Source organism: Cryptomeria japonica, chromosome 8 (genome assembly GCF_030272615.1).
Source record: "Cryptomeria japonica chromosome 8, Sugi_1.0, whole genome shotgun sequence".
NCBI classification, from domain to species: Eukaryota; Viridiplantae; Streptophyta; class Pinopsida; order Cupressales; family Cupressaceae; genus Cryptomeria; species Cryptomeria japonica.
In genome coordinates, this window is record NC_081412.1 from 402,244,849 (window position 1) to 402,262,130 (window position 17,282).

At 33.9% G+C, this 17,282-nt stretch overlaps 1 protein-coding gene across 1 annotated transcript; it reads right to left on the bottom strand.

Annotated features, from left to right (window-relative positions):
* Window positions 1-749: 749 nt before the first annotated feature.
* LOC131079455 (26S proteasome non-ATPase regulatory subunit 7 homolog A) lies at window positions 750-17,005 on the bottom strand. The gene is made up of 10 exons (XM_058017416.2): window positions 16,587-17,005; window positions 14,815-14,907; window positions 14,604-14,685; window positions 14,369-14,465; window positions 14,186-14,261; window positions 9,696-9,754; window positions 9,480-9,602; window positions 1,489-1,546; window positions 1,268-1,353; window positions 750-1,182 (listed from the first exon to the last, which is right to left on the bottom strand). The coding sequence occupies exons 1-10, from the start codon at window positions 16,771-16,773 to the stop codon at window positions 1,111-1,113; spliced, it is 933 nt and encodes a 310-aa protein (XP_057873399.1). The 5' UTR covers window positions 16,774-17,005; the 3' UTR covers window positions 750-1,110.
* Window positions 17,006-17,282: the final 277 nt, after the last annotated feature.

Genomic DNA, 17,282 nt, shown 5'->3' on the forward strand with positions numbered 1-17,282 from the left:
AAGCCAAGGTAAAATTGCATTAACTTCTTCAACATACATTATACTACAAAACTATTTAGGGTTTAAAATGGACAGAGTCAGCACATTATAATCCCCACAAAAGCATAGTGGAGAGCAAAATTAGGGGTTTTTTTCACTGTACTTGGAATAGTCACCAACCAGCAACATTGTCTAAGATAAGGCTTATAAAGAAAATGTATTCCAAAAAAACAATGCTAAATGTTTCAAATTTTTCTTAAGATAAGCCAATGTAAAATTGCATTAACTTCTTCAGTATACATTATTCTACAAATAAAATAGGGGTTTAAAATGGACACAGTCAGCACCTTATAATCCCCACAAAAGCATAGTGGAGAGAAAAATTAGGGTTTTTTTTTCACAAAACTATTTACTACTTTTAACCATCCAGCAACAGATGGGCTCCAACTGTCTTCTTTTTAAGAGTTGAGCAACTAATTGCAATTTTAGTTTTTATTAACAGTTTTGATTATTTGATTTTATTATTCTGTTTATAGGCTACTAAAACTGGTCTAAGATAAGGCTTATAAAAAAAATGTATACCAAAAAAACAATGCTAAATGTTTCAAATTTTTCTTAAGATAAGCCAAGGTAAAATTGCATTAACTTCTTCAACATACATTATACTACAAATAAAATAGGGGTTTAAAATGGACACAGTCAGCACCTTATAATCCCCACAAAAGCATAGTGGAGAGCAAAATTAGGGGTTTTTTTCACTGTACTTGGAATTGTCACCAACGAAATACTTGTTTCATTAAACTCGCTTTACTTGACATGTCAAATACAAACGTTACAGCAGATTTAGAATGAACTAAGAATTTTTTAATTGTTATATTGCAAACTGGAAGGAATGGTTGCCCATCAATAGATCCAAACAAGAGCAATGTTTAATAACTCCGAACTGCAGCTGGACTAAAACACCGTAAGCTTAAAAATTGTTAGACATACACCTAGTTTAAGCATATAAGATGTGAGTACACAAAACTTCCGTACAGGCTCATTCATTTTGAGCTGCAACAGGCAAGCTCCGGAAAGAATCCAGCTACAATCTACATTCCTAATAAGATGCAAGCACTTATAACCATGAATTTAGCTCCCTGCTGCAGCTGTTATTGCTGAAGATGATGCGTCTGCAAGTTTCTCATGTTCCTTGTTCAGTATCTGAAAGAAAACCACATATTAGCATAGCTTAAAGAGATGTGTCCCACCACACACCAAGGATACCAGGCATTGTACTTAATATTACCTTGTTGTTTATGAGATTATGCATAGCAATGACACTCCGAATAAGAGATGACAGATAAATAACCAGCATCATGTCATTTGTTTTCACTGCAAAAGAATAGACTACAGCTTAGCACATACTAAAATTCAAATTCATTATATATCTCTTCATGTTCCAGCTTGAAGCATTGCACTCACACTTACTTGATTTATTACAATTAGAAACGAGCAAAACTAAAGTACCTGCAAAAGCCTTTACTAACTCATTAACGTTCAAGTTCGGCAGCAGATTGAATACATCCTGCATGAAAGATAATATTGAGAATCATTCTTAAAACAAAACTGTGAAAAGAAAAGCATGTTGACATTTCAAACAAGATGTTGATAAGACCCGCATCTGATTAAGGATTCTATTATTGGAATAGTATTAAATGTTGGACAAGAAAGCAAGATTGACTGTTTGTTATTTATTCACATTGATTTTTTTTTAACTCATTTACATCCAAGTTCGGTAATAGATTGAATGCATCATGTCTTGTGAGTCAGAGACTTGTGATTACAACCAAACTGTGAAAAGAAAAAAATCTTTAACTAACAAAAATGTTGTTATACACATTGATTATCTGTTATGTATTCACATGAGTATTTATTTAACTCATTTATATTCAAGTTTGGCAACAGATAGAATGCATCCTGCATGAAAGATAATCTTGAGAATCTGAGACTCGTGATTACAACGGAACTGTGAAAAGAAAAAAATCTTTAACTAAAAAAATGATATACTGTTGCCTCAGGTACCAATGTTACCAGGCTCACTAAGAGCCCAGCCTATACTAACACTAGTTTGAAGACGGTACAAAATCCTGGTCCTGGTACCAGTCCATGTTCACTTTTGCTCCAGATATGTATACTGATTTTGTTATTATTCATATTGATATTTAGTATTTACTATTTTCTAAGTCATTAACATTCAAATTCAACAACAAGTTCTAATTGCACACATCCTGCACTAAATATAGGAGAATCATGATCACAACGAAACTGTGAAAGGAATAAAATCTTTAATTGATAAAAAATGTGAAAAAGTAATATTGTTGCCTAGAGTAAACTCCTGTCTCATCCGGTTCACTCGCAAGCCACCCAGCACCTAGACCATTTTAAAATGGGTACAGATCCCAGTTCAGGTAAAGGTCCCACCATCCAAAGAATGCACAAACATTAAAAAAAAAAGTCAACTTATGAAAATAAATAATAAAAACCTTGAACCCAACTAGCCGTAAAAGTGACTTCTAAGTTACTAACCAGTTTCATTTATATTTAACATTTAAAAGTTGACACTTGGTTATCAAATACAAATGTGTTCAGTATTTAATTCTGTATGCCTCTGCCAATTATTGATTTTATTTTTTTAAAATTATTGTGTGTTTGGGGAAGGGGGCTTTTTGTCATCAGATTCACTCAAAACCCGGTCGATATCCCTACCACTTTGAACTGGGTGCAGAACCCAGCCCGGGTAGAGGATTGCCCAGGGTTCTAACATTTGTTACCGAATTCTGCAAAAAGGTTGTATTAATACTAAGTGGCTGGTAAGTTTAAGTTAAGTTGGCCCAATGCCAAAGAAACAGTTCAAAATTGATGTAGAGTCGCCTCTTTTACAACATACGTGCATAATTGAGGAACTTCCTAGAGGTGGAAGTTTTCATTGGTGTTGCGACCAATGTGAGAATGAGTATAAAAGATTATATAGTCAAATGAAATCCCACCTATGCATTGTTACCAGCTTAGGAAAAAGGGTTTGTTTAAAGGGTCAAATAAAAAAAGGTTGGCAAAGGAACAAATTATGACACATATCAAAGAACAAGAGGATACTGACATTGAAAGGAGAGATCAAATCCTCTATCCTAAAGGCTTAAAAGTACTTTCCGGCCTATTTATTTCATCATTGCTCATTGCATTTATGGCAATAGGATTCCTTTTAACCTTGTCAAGTCACCATATTGGTAGAAAATGGTGACAATAATTGTTAAAGCATCTGCTGCTTACACTAGTCCTAGATATGAAAAGGTGTGTACCACCTTATTGTCCAAGGAAAAAGCTTTCATAGAGGCATTATTGAGGGTAATCAAGAATAGATGGCCTAAAACAGGAGTTACCTGCAGCCTCTTACAATAAAAATTATATCTCAAATTTGCATATTTTTTTTTATTTTTTAACTTCTTTTTTTTTCTTTGGCTGATATACTAAGTTACCAATTGGGGCTCAGTTCACCAATTTCAGTAAAAGTAAAAAATTGGGATCGGTTCATTTTGGGTTCTACTGAACAAACAACATATAAAAATTATATATAATTCTGTTATATTCTAGAAGTCCATATTATAATATTAAATCTCTTTCCTTTAAATAATATATATATATATATATATATATATATATATATATATATATATATATATATATATATATATATATATATATATATATATACTTTTAAATAAACTTAATTTAATAAATTAACTATTTTTTTAAATTACAAAAATATATTTCAAATTAACCTTGTTTACTAAAAATCATGTCTTTAATCGAACATTCTTTGCTAAAAATCTTTTAATATATTGAAGAATTTTGCCTTGTATGTGAAAGGTCGATGTGGAGTGATACTGATAAATCATGTTGTATATTCATTTGGCCAAGCAAAAGAAATGAATCATGTCATTCACATTTTTAGATTCAAACTGGAATGCCTGTGCTCATTCTGCATGAATATTTCTGTGAGCGAATTCTTCTTGGATTTGTTTGTATTTAGTTAGGTTATTCTCAAAGTTTGCCCGGTTTGTCCAAGATGAAGCTGCAGTGATTTTGGCACCCATGGACAATTCCCTAGCCACACACTGCTGTAAATCCCAAGTTGGGTTTAAATCATACTCAACTCTGGAACCTCTACCTAACAAACTAGTAACTTAGTTGCTATAATTTATAATTCTTGTTTTATAATTACAAATGTTGTTTGAATTTGTATGCAATTTCAGCAGATTGTGATTTTTTATTCAATTAGTGGAATCAAATTACATAGTCCTTTATCCACTTGATTAAATGCAATATATCGGCTGCCAAAAAAATCCTACAAATTTGCCTTATGGCCACTTTACCTTGTGTCTTTTGTCACATAAGACGCTTACAATGAAGGAATAACATGGAATTGGAATCCAACTCCAAGTGTGCTTACTTAGATGCTTCTATTCAATAGCTTCCAATAATCTATTTAGATGAGGCAGATTCTATATATGACATGGCTAATGGGAGTGGCAGTACAACTGATTGAGTTTCAAACACACCAAACGTTGATCATGATGCTCTCAATAAAGAGCAATTTGAAATCTATAGATTGAAATTTTCATTTTCTATTGACATTTTGATTTGATAAATCAATGAATTATGAATTTATGAGTACTTCCTTCTATACAAATTATAAAGTGTTTTGTTATTTTGGCAGTTATAAATATAGTTTACCGAAACCTAAAATGGCAACTTTAGGTTCTTCCCAAGCAATGTTGAACAAAATGAACAAATAATATTAAGGCTATCATTCTTGATGCTGATTGGTGGGCTCAAGAAGACTATTTGCTATTTCACAAAGTCAATATGCAATCATTTGTCATTGTGACAAGGATAAACCAAAGTATTACGTAACATCTATTATTGCATAGGTACACACTAGTAAAACAAATCACAGACACCATCATAAAAAAAGAGCTAGCTCCCTACAAAAAATATTACCAAAATATTACGTAACATCTATTACTGCATAGGTACACTAGTAAAACAAATCAGAGACGACATCATACAAAAGAACTAGCAAACTAAAAAAAATTACAAACAGATATATATGAGATAGTCAAGTAAAACAAATCAGAGACAACATCGTAAAAAAGAACTAGCAAACTAAAAAAAATTACAAACAGATATATATGAGATAGTCAAGAAGAAGTGGGATAAAAATACATACCCCTTTGAAAATTTTGGCATATGACAAAGAAATTGAGGATTGTGAAGGCTGTTTTGATATGAGAGGGATTCTGGAACGTAGGTATGTTGCATTCATGAGCCATGATAATGCAAGAATTTGGAGATAATTTGAAGGACATGGTAAAGAATAGTCTCTCAATATGTCTCAATAATATCTTCCAAATTTGTTACTATCTATTGCAAGAGAGGGTATTGGGCCAATTGATCCCTATGGTGTGCAGAAAAGGGGCAATAGCCAAAGTGATGCTAATACATTTTCTTTCCTAAATTCATTCTTCAACTCACTAGTTGTGCCATGTCCTTCAAAAAATTTCCTTATTTTTTACTTATTTTAGATGTATCTCCTATATAAATCGATGGAGTATGAATATAATTTTAAATTTTAAATTTTAAATATAATACTAAATTTTTGTGAATGAACATTAAAGTTGAGCTCTATTTAAATTGGAATATAAGAGTTTTTAGAACTCAATGAATATTTAATCAAATAATTTAATGCTTTTCTGAGTGTCAATATTCTTTCTTTCCTTTGAGAGGGTTTCCTTATCATTTTGATTAGGAATCCCCAAGAAAAGCAATTTAAATTCTGAAATGGAAAGATGCAGATTAATACTTTATTCCAAGGCTTGAAGTTGAAGTATAGTTCGAAAAATGGCAAGAGTAGCATTTTTATAGTTAATTAATTCTTGCTAGTTTTTAATAATGAATCCAGTGATCTATTTATATTTATGAATGTTAAATATGTTGCAAAATTGATATCTCTAGGCGTAGATTACATAAATTTTAATAAAAAATAGGTATGCTTATAAATATTGTTTACCGAAACCTAAAATGGCAACTTTAGGTTCTTCCCAAGCAATGTCGAACAACATGAACAAATAATATCAAGGCTATCATTCTTGATGCTGATTGGTGGGCTCAAGAAGGCTATTTGCTCTTTCACAGAGTCAATATGGCATCACTTGTCATTGTAACAAGGATAAACCAAAGTATTACGTAACATCTATTATTGCATAGGTGCACTAGTAAAACAAATCAGAGACATCATAATATAAAAGAACTAGCTCCCTGCAAAAAAATTACCAAAATATTACATAACATCTATTATTGCTCAGGTACACTAGTAAAACAAATCAGAGACATCATCATAAAAAAGAACTAGCAAACTGAAGGAAAAATTACAAACAGATATATATGAGATAGTCGAGAAGAAGTGGGATAAAAATACAAACCCCTTTGAAAATTTTGGCATATGAATTGAATCTCAAGTGCTATCATTGTGAGATATTAGCGATGCCAAATAGAGCAGCACCAAATATGGATACAGAGGTACTTGTTGGACATAAAAAAGCCTTTACGAAAATGCATAAAGAGTTGCAGCAAATATGTAATGTCCCCTTCTCCACAGTGATTAGTTCAGTGGTCCATTGGCCTATTTCGGAGACCCGTAGGCTATTTGGAAAGGAGAATTAGGGTTTCCAACTTTTGTGGAGTTCTGCTCGAGCTTTTTAGGATTTACCAGGAGGAAATCCTTCAGTTCTGTCTATGGTTTCCTTCTGGGTTTTTCATGAACTCTAGGGTGGCATAACATGCATTTGATTCTTTGGTGAAGTGAGAACTTACCATTTTTAGTAAGTTAGGGCTTGGCTGTTTGGATGAGGCTGTCAAACTGAGCTTTCCAAGCTCTTTCTCCGAGTGCGAAGATCATGTTTTTTGGAGGAGTATTTCATGACTTACCATTTTTAGTAAGTGGCAGTATTGAGCAATTCTATTTTTAGCAGTTTGGACAGGGTCCTGATCCTGCAGCAGTTTAGTTGTCTTTATTGCTTAACTTCATCCTGGATTTTGTTGATAATAAGTACTGGAGTCATAAGTGATTTAATTAAATATTATTTCCTTATCCTCAGGTTTAATATTTAATTATTTTATTACTGATTAATGATATATTGGGCGACTTGGGAAAAGACATATTTATATCTAATATCAGTGTTATATTTTCCTAAGTTAGGCATTGAAATTTGAAGAATGCATTAAGTTACTATTGAAGACTTGGGCAAGTTGGAACTTGTTTAATTATTGGTTAAAATGCAACTTGGGCGCCCACCTTGGGAAATGAAATGAAATGTCATTTGGACGCCATGTGATAGTGAAATGAAATGCAAATTGGAGAGGTGAATTTGGGAGCATTTACATTTGAATTTCAGAGGAAAAAACTATAAATACAGGTGCTTGGCCGACCATTTGGATATCAAATGAATTTGCATCGTTATGCTGCCGAATTGGCGATTGAAAATTCTGAGCTTCGAAGTGTGGCTTCCTAGCTAAGTCTCAGTTTCGTACTTGCAAGATAGTACCTAGCTGTGTCCATGTATTCCCAGTGTTGTTGGTGAGTGAGTTGCAAATTGTGGGGTGTTCTTTTTGGGATTGGAGTGTTTTCTAGTTGCTGGTTGCGAGACTGTTGAAAGTGTATTTTGCTCACACCTCTTGACCAGGCGATTCCATCATTCTGGGTACCGGCTCATCCTTCCTTCCTACCACTGGCAATGCATATTGTAAGTTTTTAGCATCTTATTTTGAGTGTGGATTTTTATATTGCAAATCGAACTTCCCAAGTTAGGCGTTGGGTTTTGTGAATGCATTGGGAAGCATGCAAAATAAATATGGGTGTTTCGATGGCTTTCCTTGGGTTTGTTTTCATTGTGGCAAGCATAGCAATTGTTTAGAACTGATTTTGGGTGTTTTGGATAAGTATTGAGAGAGTTGTGAGCATTTTAGTGAATCCATAGGCTGCTGGTTTTGCAATTCCAGCTTGCAGATTTGATGTTAGCAGAAATTTCATGTTCTTATTTGGATATTCAGCATTACTCTCTTCTCACATTATCTTGATTATTGTAAGGTTAAGTAGTAACCAATTCTGGTTTGTAACTCTCACCCCACTGAAAAGTGGAAGAGGCTGGCTTGCCGCCTATTTTCAAGTAAATTGTAATTCAGTCCTCCCACTACATAAGTGGTCGAGTGATGTCTGAGTGTAATGGTCCTCCTGCTGCATAAGCAGTTGAGTTGAGATTGTTTTGTAATTTCAGTCCTCCCGCTGAAATATCGCGGTTGAGTTGAGATTGTTTTGTAATTTCAGTCCTCCCGCTGAAATATCGCGGTTGAGTGATTTGTGCCTTTGTATGTTTCTCTTGGCTGGTTCACCGCCAAGTTTCTTGCATTCCCACTGGATAAGCGGAAGGGGCTGGCTTGCCGCCCAAGCATTGTATTATTTCCAGTTATTCGAAGCTAACGATCCCCTCAACACCGTATGCTCAGAAAGTGGAAGCGTTGCATTTTCCAGCAAGTTTTTCAGTTTATGCTTTCTAACCTTAACGGGTTATCTGTTTGTGGATGATTACTATTGGCCTAAAAAACAAAAAAAAAATACTGGGATATTACAAAATATTATAAACAAGTTTGGAAGCTTTGCATCCTCTGATGGAACTTATGCCAATATTGATGAAACTTATTAAAATGTTAATGGCATACAATGGCAGGTAAAAAATAAATGACCCCAATGAGATGGAACTTTCACCATGCCATGACTAAACATTTGCAAAAAATGGCAATCAGCCTTCTACCACGAGATTGACATTTTACTGATCATATTCTAATTTAAATTATTCCTTGATTTGTTTTTATTTGATTTTTTGGCTCTTTGTACTTTGTAATATTAATTAGTTTAAAGGTTTTTGAGTTCTTCAATTGAAAAATTGAAAGGAATATGAGCACATATGGCTTCCTCCAATATTCTAATTTAAATTATTCCTTGATTTGTTTTTTTAGTTTTTATTTGATTTTTTGGCTCTTTGTACTTTGTGATATTAATTATTTTAAAGGTTTTTGAGTTCTTCAATTGAAAAATTGAACAGAATATGAGCACATATGGCTTCGTCCACTCTGGGAAATATAATCAATTGACAGCCTTAAAAGAAAGAAAGAATTTTCAATCTTTATCTATTGTCAATATCAAGCAACAAAGAATTTTAAGATAATGAATAAATAGAACATCACATAGCAAATGATTGTCAATGATGATTGTTTTACTTTTAACTTACACAGCCCTTTTCACTCTCAGTTATTTAAACTATGCATAACCTGAACATACTAAAAAAACTATAGCCCACATTAACATTACATGCTACATTAATGTAACTAGGGAATTTATTGCATACCTGCAGATGGTACAGAATTTCATGGTTAAGTGGAAGCCTCCCATCAACAACAAGATCCAAATATCCATGTATCTCTCTCAATCGAGCCTCTAAACCCTTCAGGGCTGTCAATTTTCCACTAACCTGTTATGCACAGAAGTCAAATTGAGTTATGTCGCCACTAAAAACAAAAGAAACAAGAATAAAAAGTAAGTCTAGTCAAGAACATAACAAGACCTCTGTTGCAAGTGTGCTGATAGTAGTGTCCTTGACATCCCTTAACAAATGCTCTACACCTGCAACAGAACAGGTAACGAAATCTGTTAAAACATAATAATATATAGATATGACAAGAAGTTAATGATATTCTCACTGTGGATCTCCTTAGAAAAAAACATCCCTGTTAGGAACACCATAAAAAAGATTATTATAATTGTGCATAAGGAGGTTGACACTAAGAAATAGGAAAAAAAAGAGTGTTAGATATATTATCATTTGTATGTTTTGTGAAATAAATAATCTGTTGCATAGACAGTTAGATATATCATCCTTTGTGCTAAAAGAAATCATTCAGTTGATTAACAGCCCTCCCAAGAGTAAATGCAGGTCATCAGAATAGCTTCAAGTTATTAGTTATAGAGAAAAATAAGGCAATAATCTAAACATCTGCAACATCTGGAATCAAACTCTTAACAGCCCTGCAAAGTTCAAATGTGTTTTAGGCAGAGGACAATGGGTGAATAATTTGAATTGACTCACATATAACAACTCAACAAGTAAATTAGTGATATTGAATCATGAAACAGGGGCAGCTTCTATTGAAGCAATTGCTACGGTGTGTCTCATAAGATGTTTAAAAAGAATTGAACAAATGGAAGTAGGTAGATTGCCTAAGGTTGCTTCCAATGACACCATGAGCCAAAGAAAGAAGACATGGATGAAGCAAAACAGCAAATAAATGAGCAAATAGAATATTTACTTGAATGCATTTTGTCATGGATAAGTTCTGCAAGAGTGTTTGCAGTACAATGCTAGGGAGGAAAAAGAGAAGTTCAACCCCACTTGTGATCATCAACAAAAAGCGTACATAGAGATTAGTATTCCATGGAGAGCCAAGATTCTAAATGCTCAACTAATAATTCCCATCATGTCCAATGTGAAATGGAGTGGTGGAAAAGACCAAAAGAATCATGAAAAGAAAGGGTATGTGTTTTTGCTCTTCTGGGGCAGTGGAATCAGAAAAACATTTTATGGAGCGTGATGCCTTCAAAACATGTCAATATCATGATGGCTGCCTCTTGGTATAATTTATTCAGCAAGGTCGGTGTTGAGAAGTAGGAGGTTCTCATCATCTCCTTAAATAGAAAAAGGATTAAAATGAGGAAGACAAAAGTGGCAAAGGCTGATCATCCCATAGACTATTTTGAGCCTCTTGGACATTAAAACTTTTTCATTTACTCACTGAAACCCTGAAACACTTTACAAATGATTGATTAAACCTTTATAATGGTTAATATTTTGTAGTGTTAATCCAGTGCAAAACATGCTTAATAAAACAACGCTAACAATTTTTTTACTTTAGTTTTAATAAAGCTTTGAAATCAAATCCACACAAAGCACGATGTGGTTATCAAACAAAGCCATGCAAACAAACTTAAATTGGAACATTGGATTGGAGACAACTTCAAATTAGTGACCTGATTTCAAATTGAACTTGGCTATTAATCTAGCCCTTGCACTACGTATTGCTGGGATCACTGAAAGATGGAAAATTCACAATTTGAAGAGGGGAGACCTCAAAGACATAATGTGATAATTATACAAAGCCATGCAAACAAACTAAACTTGGAACTTTGGATTGGACGCAACTTCAAATTATATTCACAAAGGAATATTCTCATTACTTTCTTGGAATATCCTTTATAGCTTTTCACATTTTTTCACATGAAATATTTTTCTTTTAGCTTTATGAGGCTCATGCCTCTATTTTTCTTTTAGCTTTATGAGGCTCATGCCTCCCTTTAAATACTTTTGACTTAGCTTTGGCGTATATTTTATGCTCCTTCAAAATAGACATACCACCTCTCAATGCTTACATAAGAAAGCACTAACTAAACATTGCAATAGCGCATGGCAAGATAACTAGCTTTCAATTCAACGTGTCATAATGTAAAATTAAATAATTTCCCACTTGGGAAAGTTGATGGTGGAAACAACCTGGAATTGGAAAAATCAAACATTAATTTCAAGGTGGTGAAATTTCCCTGCAAGTATTGATAGGGAAAATAAGGAGACATTTGTTATCTAATTCAATTTCAAGTTCAAGTGTATAAGCTTTCTAAATTTGTTAAAAATAGTTATTCTCCCTGCATGACTCTCTATTTTGCCTCAGAAAATATGTAATCCATTTCCAAAAAATTGAACTGGTGTTCCCAAAATACCTATTTCAAAAAACTTCCCATTTCCTCATTTCAAGGTAGCAAACTCATACATTCTTTTCAAACAAAGGTGCTTTGTTGTGAAGGACAGAACAAAATTCTTGAATGTAATATTGACATTATAGGCAAGGATTAGTTCAATCAACTAGGAAAAGAATCTAACAACCCATCCAATGAAATAGCACACTGTTATTAATGAGACTAATGGCATCCATTTTATCTAATTTGAAATACAAAAACACCAATTACAGCCATACAAGTCTCCTCAACGTGGTGGCACTAATTAGTAATTGCTTACTAGATAGCATAAAGACCATTCAAATCATTCATTGAACTAAGGAACATAGTTTTCGTAAGATTTTGTCATGCAAGTTCTTACATGATATTTTAGAAGTAAATTTAAAAAAGATGTCATAAATAAACAACATCCCTTGTCCATGAAGAGTCCTATCAAGTCAAGATGGAACTAGCAAATGGAATACAGAGCAATAAGCTATAAATCTCTGAAGGAATATGTCTGTTTGGAAAAAATAAAAAGTAATGTTTCACCTCCAAGCAAAAGCACAAAAGACAAGAAATCCTTAGGGTAACACAGGATCACAAAGCATATATTCTCAAAGACTACGAAGACGAATTCATGCTACACTTTAACTTGAGAGGATGTCAATGTCCTACTAAGAAAAATGAGATAAATGACTCAACATGCCATTCTATGTCCACCAGTCACATACTTTTACCTTGATCAAAGCTCCAATTGATGAGAAGACCCCCACGCAACCAAGGATGGACATATTGAGACAATAGTGCACTATGTGGATGGACATATTGAGACGATAGTGCACTATGTAATCAATTCCACCATTTTGACCATGACGCATTCAGCTATCCTAAACAAGTTCAGCAGTATACCAAACTCTTGAAAGTGGTTTTGCATCAATAACAGTGCTGAAACTTGGTTTTGAGTACAAGGTGGAATGGCATGCTTACATGAAAAAGACTTTGGTTTATTTTGTGTCATAAAAGTTTCTTTGTTATGCCTCTTGCATAGTTAAAACCTTACCACCCAGCAGAATGATGATATTTCAACTATAGCTGCTGCCATTTGATTAGGAGTCAGGACCTAAGCTAGAAACCCTAATTTCAGAACAGAACACCTAGATCAGTCTATTTCTTCTGAAAAAAAATCAACTGAAAATCCTACATAACACACTTAAGATCTGAATCTATAATTTTCCAAAACCACTGTGAAATGCTGAAATCAGGAAGACGTGTAATTTGAAAAATCCATGACCAGAAAACCTGGAACCTTGCAAATTACTCAAAGAAATATGAATTCGCCCAAAACAACTGAATGGATTTTATTTCCTTTTTAACTGAAAGGAAAAACACAACTATAACAAGGCTGCAAATATGTCAAGCATATTAATCTACCCACGAGGGTACAGGGCGGTGTGGATGTTGCCTTCACCTTCGTCTTCAGACTAGTGCACTTTATACTTGTAGGATAATTTTTCTTATACACCTACTATATCCCACCAAGCAGATACATAAAAAGATAGATTGGAACCACTACCTAACACTCAATGTTGACATTAAAAAAATTCATAACCAATCTTGAATATGAATACCCAATTTATAGTTTTATTGGCATATAGAAAACTGTTACTGGTATTGATGAAAATAAGTGTAGAATGATGATAGAAGAAGTACAAGGGTTATAGCCATCAAAGGGGTGATCAATTGTTTTCTACCCACGGCCCTCTTTCTAAACTAAGTGAATTGAAATTAAACAGCAAGTCATATCCCACAAGATGCAACCAATAAAAAAAAACCTGCAAAGGAAAGCATTGGAGTTATCATCATCAAGCCTCTCATAAAATGAAACACAATGTATCACTGGAGTTATAAATTGAAGGGAAATCTAGTCGGGAAGATTTTATGTAATTTCATTAGATCTTAACTCATCAATTCTTTTGCAAAAAATAATCAAGCTAAATAATGGCTCTTTTGTAAAAGCCTACTGTGAACCTTGTTTTCCTTTTAAATTTGATAAACTATTTTTAATTCATTTATTTAAGGTTTTAATAAGAAGAAACTCATCATCATCTACATGTCTCATAATGCTTTTATGTTATTAGCACTATTATATATAGTTAACAGTCTTCAGAGAAAAAATATAACTTGTAAGAGCTAGAAACAGGTTAGCAGGAAGTGTTTCCAATTTCACAGTTTTTATTAGGATTATGTATCATTTGAAGAAAAAAATGGGGTTATATAGAATACAGATACCTATTTCCTCAACTTCATGAGCAGCAATCTCTGATTGCACATGTACAAACACCTTTTGGCTTTTCTGTGTCGCATTCTGCAAGCAAAGACAATCACGAATTGTGTGAGTCAAACCCAGCTGGAGGAAAAAAATGATTTCTCTCTTTTTGCAACTATAATGCCAGATTAAAAAAATTCCAAAACCTCTTTGACTTCCTCAACGGCATAATAGGCTTTAGTGGGGATCCCTAACTCCTTTGGCTGGACATCGATAATCACCAGCACTGGATTCGGCACATAACTGCATAAAGTTAAACCGAAAGGTTGTAAAATCTCACAAAGTTCACCACTTAAAATAAAACTTCCGAGAGAATTTAAAACTCTGAAAACACAAAATACTTCTGATAGCAAGTTAAAAGTGAGATTAACGTAAACATACTCATGGAACAACTCATGCACATCCAAGTCATTCTCCCGAAGCTTAGGACCAGTGCTATACCATCCTACCACATGTTCCTTTGCTGTAAAGTACATAAGCTTTAATTTAATGAATAAACATCAAAAATTTCCAACATAAAATTTCATACAACCATACAAAAACTTCTTTTTATAGAGAATAGGGCATATCTTAAGGAATATTGTAGCCCTACCATTAATCCTCTTGAACATTTCAAACATAGATTCATGATAATTATGGTCCAGAAACCAAATGCTTGGATCCTTATCATCCTCTTCAAAAGGCACTGCACATAATCCACAGAAGTGTCATCATATGGATCAAGACCATGCTTTTATATATCAATGAACTAAAAGCCTTAATGGCAAGATTGGATTTTAGAACCAAGAAAACAAAGTATGCACTCATTGCACAAGGTAATGTTAAAAGTAAATAACTTGATATATAACCAGCTCATTTTCTCTTCATTGTGAAACTTCGTCACATTCAAAATGGTCAATTGATTTCTAATTTTCAAAATCTCAACATACAAGAAAATATGGTGTAATAGATGATGGTACTCTTCCTCGGAAATGAAAGAAAAATAAATGGCATAAGAACAGTACAATTGCAATTGTCCCATTCTTCCTCATTAGCAGTGCTCAATATAGACCTATAAGATATCAGCAGCAAAAAGCAGAATGATACCAAAATCAAAAAAATTGGGACTCACATGAATTATCAAGATATTCACAGGCCTTTGATTTTCTTAAATCTCTAGTATCAAAAATAATATGAAGAAATTGCTATAATAATAGAAGTTATTTTGCATGGCCTAGTAAATTAAAATCCATTTAGCTCCAATAATATGGTGCACAACTCTGCAGGCATTTGATGAGCTTGCAGTGTAACAAATAAGTGTACATATGGAAGACACTTGTTAAATTGTGAACCAGTTTTATTTTATTTTTTGGGGATGAAATAGAACATATGTATTACTGTATAAAAAATAACATCAGTCTGTCCTCAAAAAGTGGCAGATGGAAAGGGATCACGTCCCAAATACAGACACATAGAAGTAAAGAATCAGCATGATACCAAAAAGAGAACAGCCGCACAGAAAAAAATCGGCCCCAAACAGAAAATAGCCAAGCACAACATCATAATCTCAAATTTCAATCTCTCCGCCAGCAACAATGTGGCAAATAAACCAGAAAACACGAGGCAAGGTTGTGAACCTGTGATGTGCACGTGTGGAACATAAAGTGACCAAGATAGTCCTGGCGTAGGCGGATTGACAAGGCTTAAATCCAAACCCACGGGGTAGAAAATTTAAACCTTACTTATAATAAGGCAAACTGCCAAGCCCTAAATCAACCCAATGGAATCCAGCTGACTAAAACAGGAATCTCTTGAAATACTTGGAAGGCTTTTGTCTACTCCGGCGAGGGGGTATAAGTCACAGGTGCTGAGACAGAGACTTGAAAGTCTCTAAGGCACTCACTGCCCCCCTGCCTCATTCCAACATTACAGTTTCTCATTTAAGTGATGTTTACATAGTGTATCAAAATATGATGGTTTTTTGGATTCTACCATATACATCCGAGTCAATTTTTCGGATTCCTTCACAAGAGTAATCATCACGTAATTTGATATTTGATACCCAGGATTTCTGTTTTGACCTCGTGAACAAGCTCAGTGCAAAACTCGAACGTAATAATCCACTAACACACGGCGTACAAACTCCAGAGGTTCCTTAAACTTCTCTAATTAAGCCCTAACACGACTTTTACCGAAACCCTAGAATTGATTTCCAATTTAGATCTTTAATACAGAAGTTAGGAAGCTTCGGGCTAATGGGTAGAGCTAAATAGATAGACTGATGTTATTAGAGTGCAGGAGACGACCGTTTTAATTTAGCTATCAAAATTTGTGAGATTTACAAGCACTAGGACATAAAACATTCACTGGAATAGAACAGAATACCTGCATAGCTGTTAGTGACATCTACTGTTCCACGGAATGTTGTTCCGAGAAGCACACCGATGACTCTTTTGCGAGTGTCCCTTGCCACTCTGTTATAATTATCCACGATGCTCAATAATACCAGGGGGTGCACTACCACTTTCTCAATTGGTCTTGCAGAGATCTGCTGTGTCTTTATTACATCCATTTTCCTCTGTTTCTACCAAGCTGCTCCTCTTCTTCTTCCCTTAGATGTTTCTTTTGAGAACACCCCCCTCTGCTCTGTGTAATGCTTTCACTGGGATAAATGAGAGCCTTTTCAACCTTCTTATATTCTTCACTTTGAGACTGTTCAACCAACTTTATATATTTTTCTTTACTTCCCCACTATATCTTTACAAAGTTTGTAACGTTGGCTTCCTCGACACGAAAGGATGAGGAGCATAACTACTTTTCCAAGCAATTTCATCCTTTCAAGAGGCGCACCTACAAAATCTACATCCTTTCATACCATGTGTGTTTTTATATTTACGGTCATTTGGATTACAGTGTTTATAGTGGAAAATAAAATTTACGAGCAGTATATTCTTTTTTTTTTAAAATTAATTTACATTATTTTTTAGTATATTTTTATGATCATTCATTTTGAAGAATTTGTTTTCAATATGAGATTTCTTATTTGTCATTTTGGATCAAGTCTACAAATGTAAAACTAAC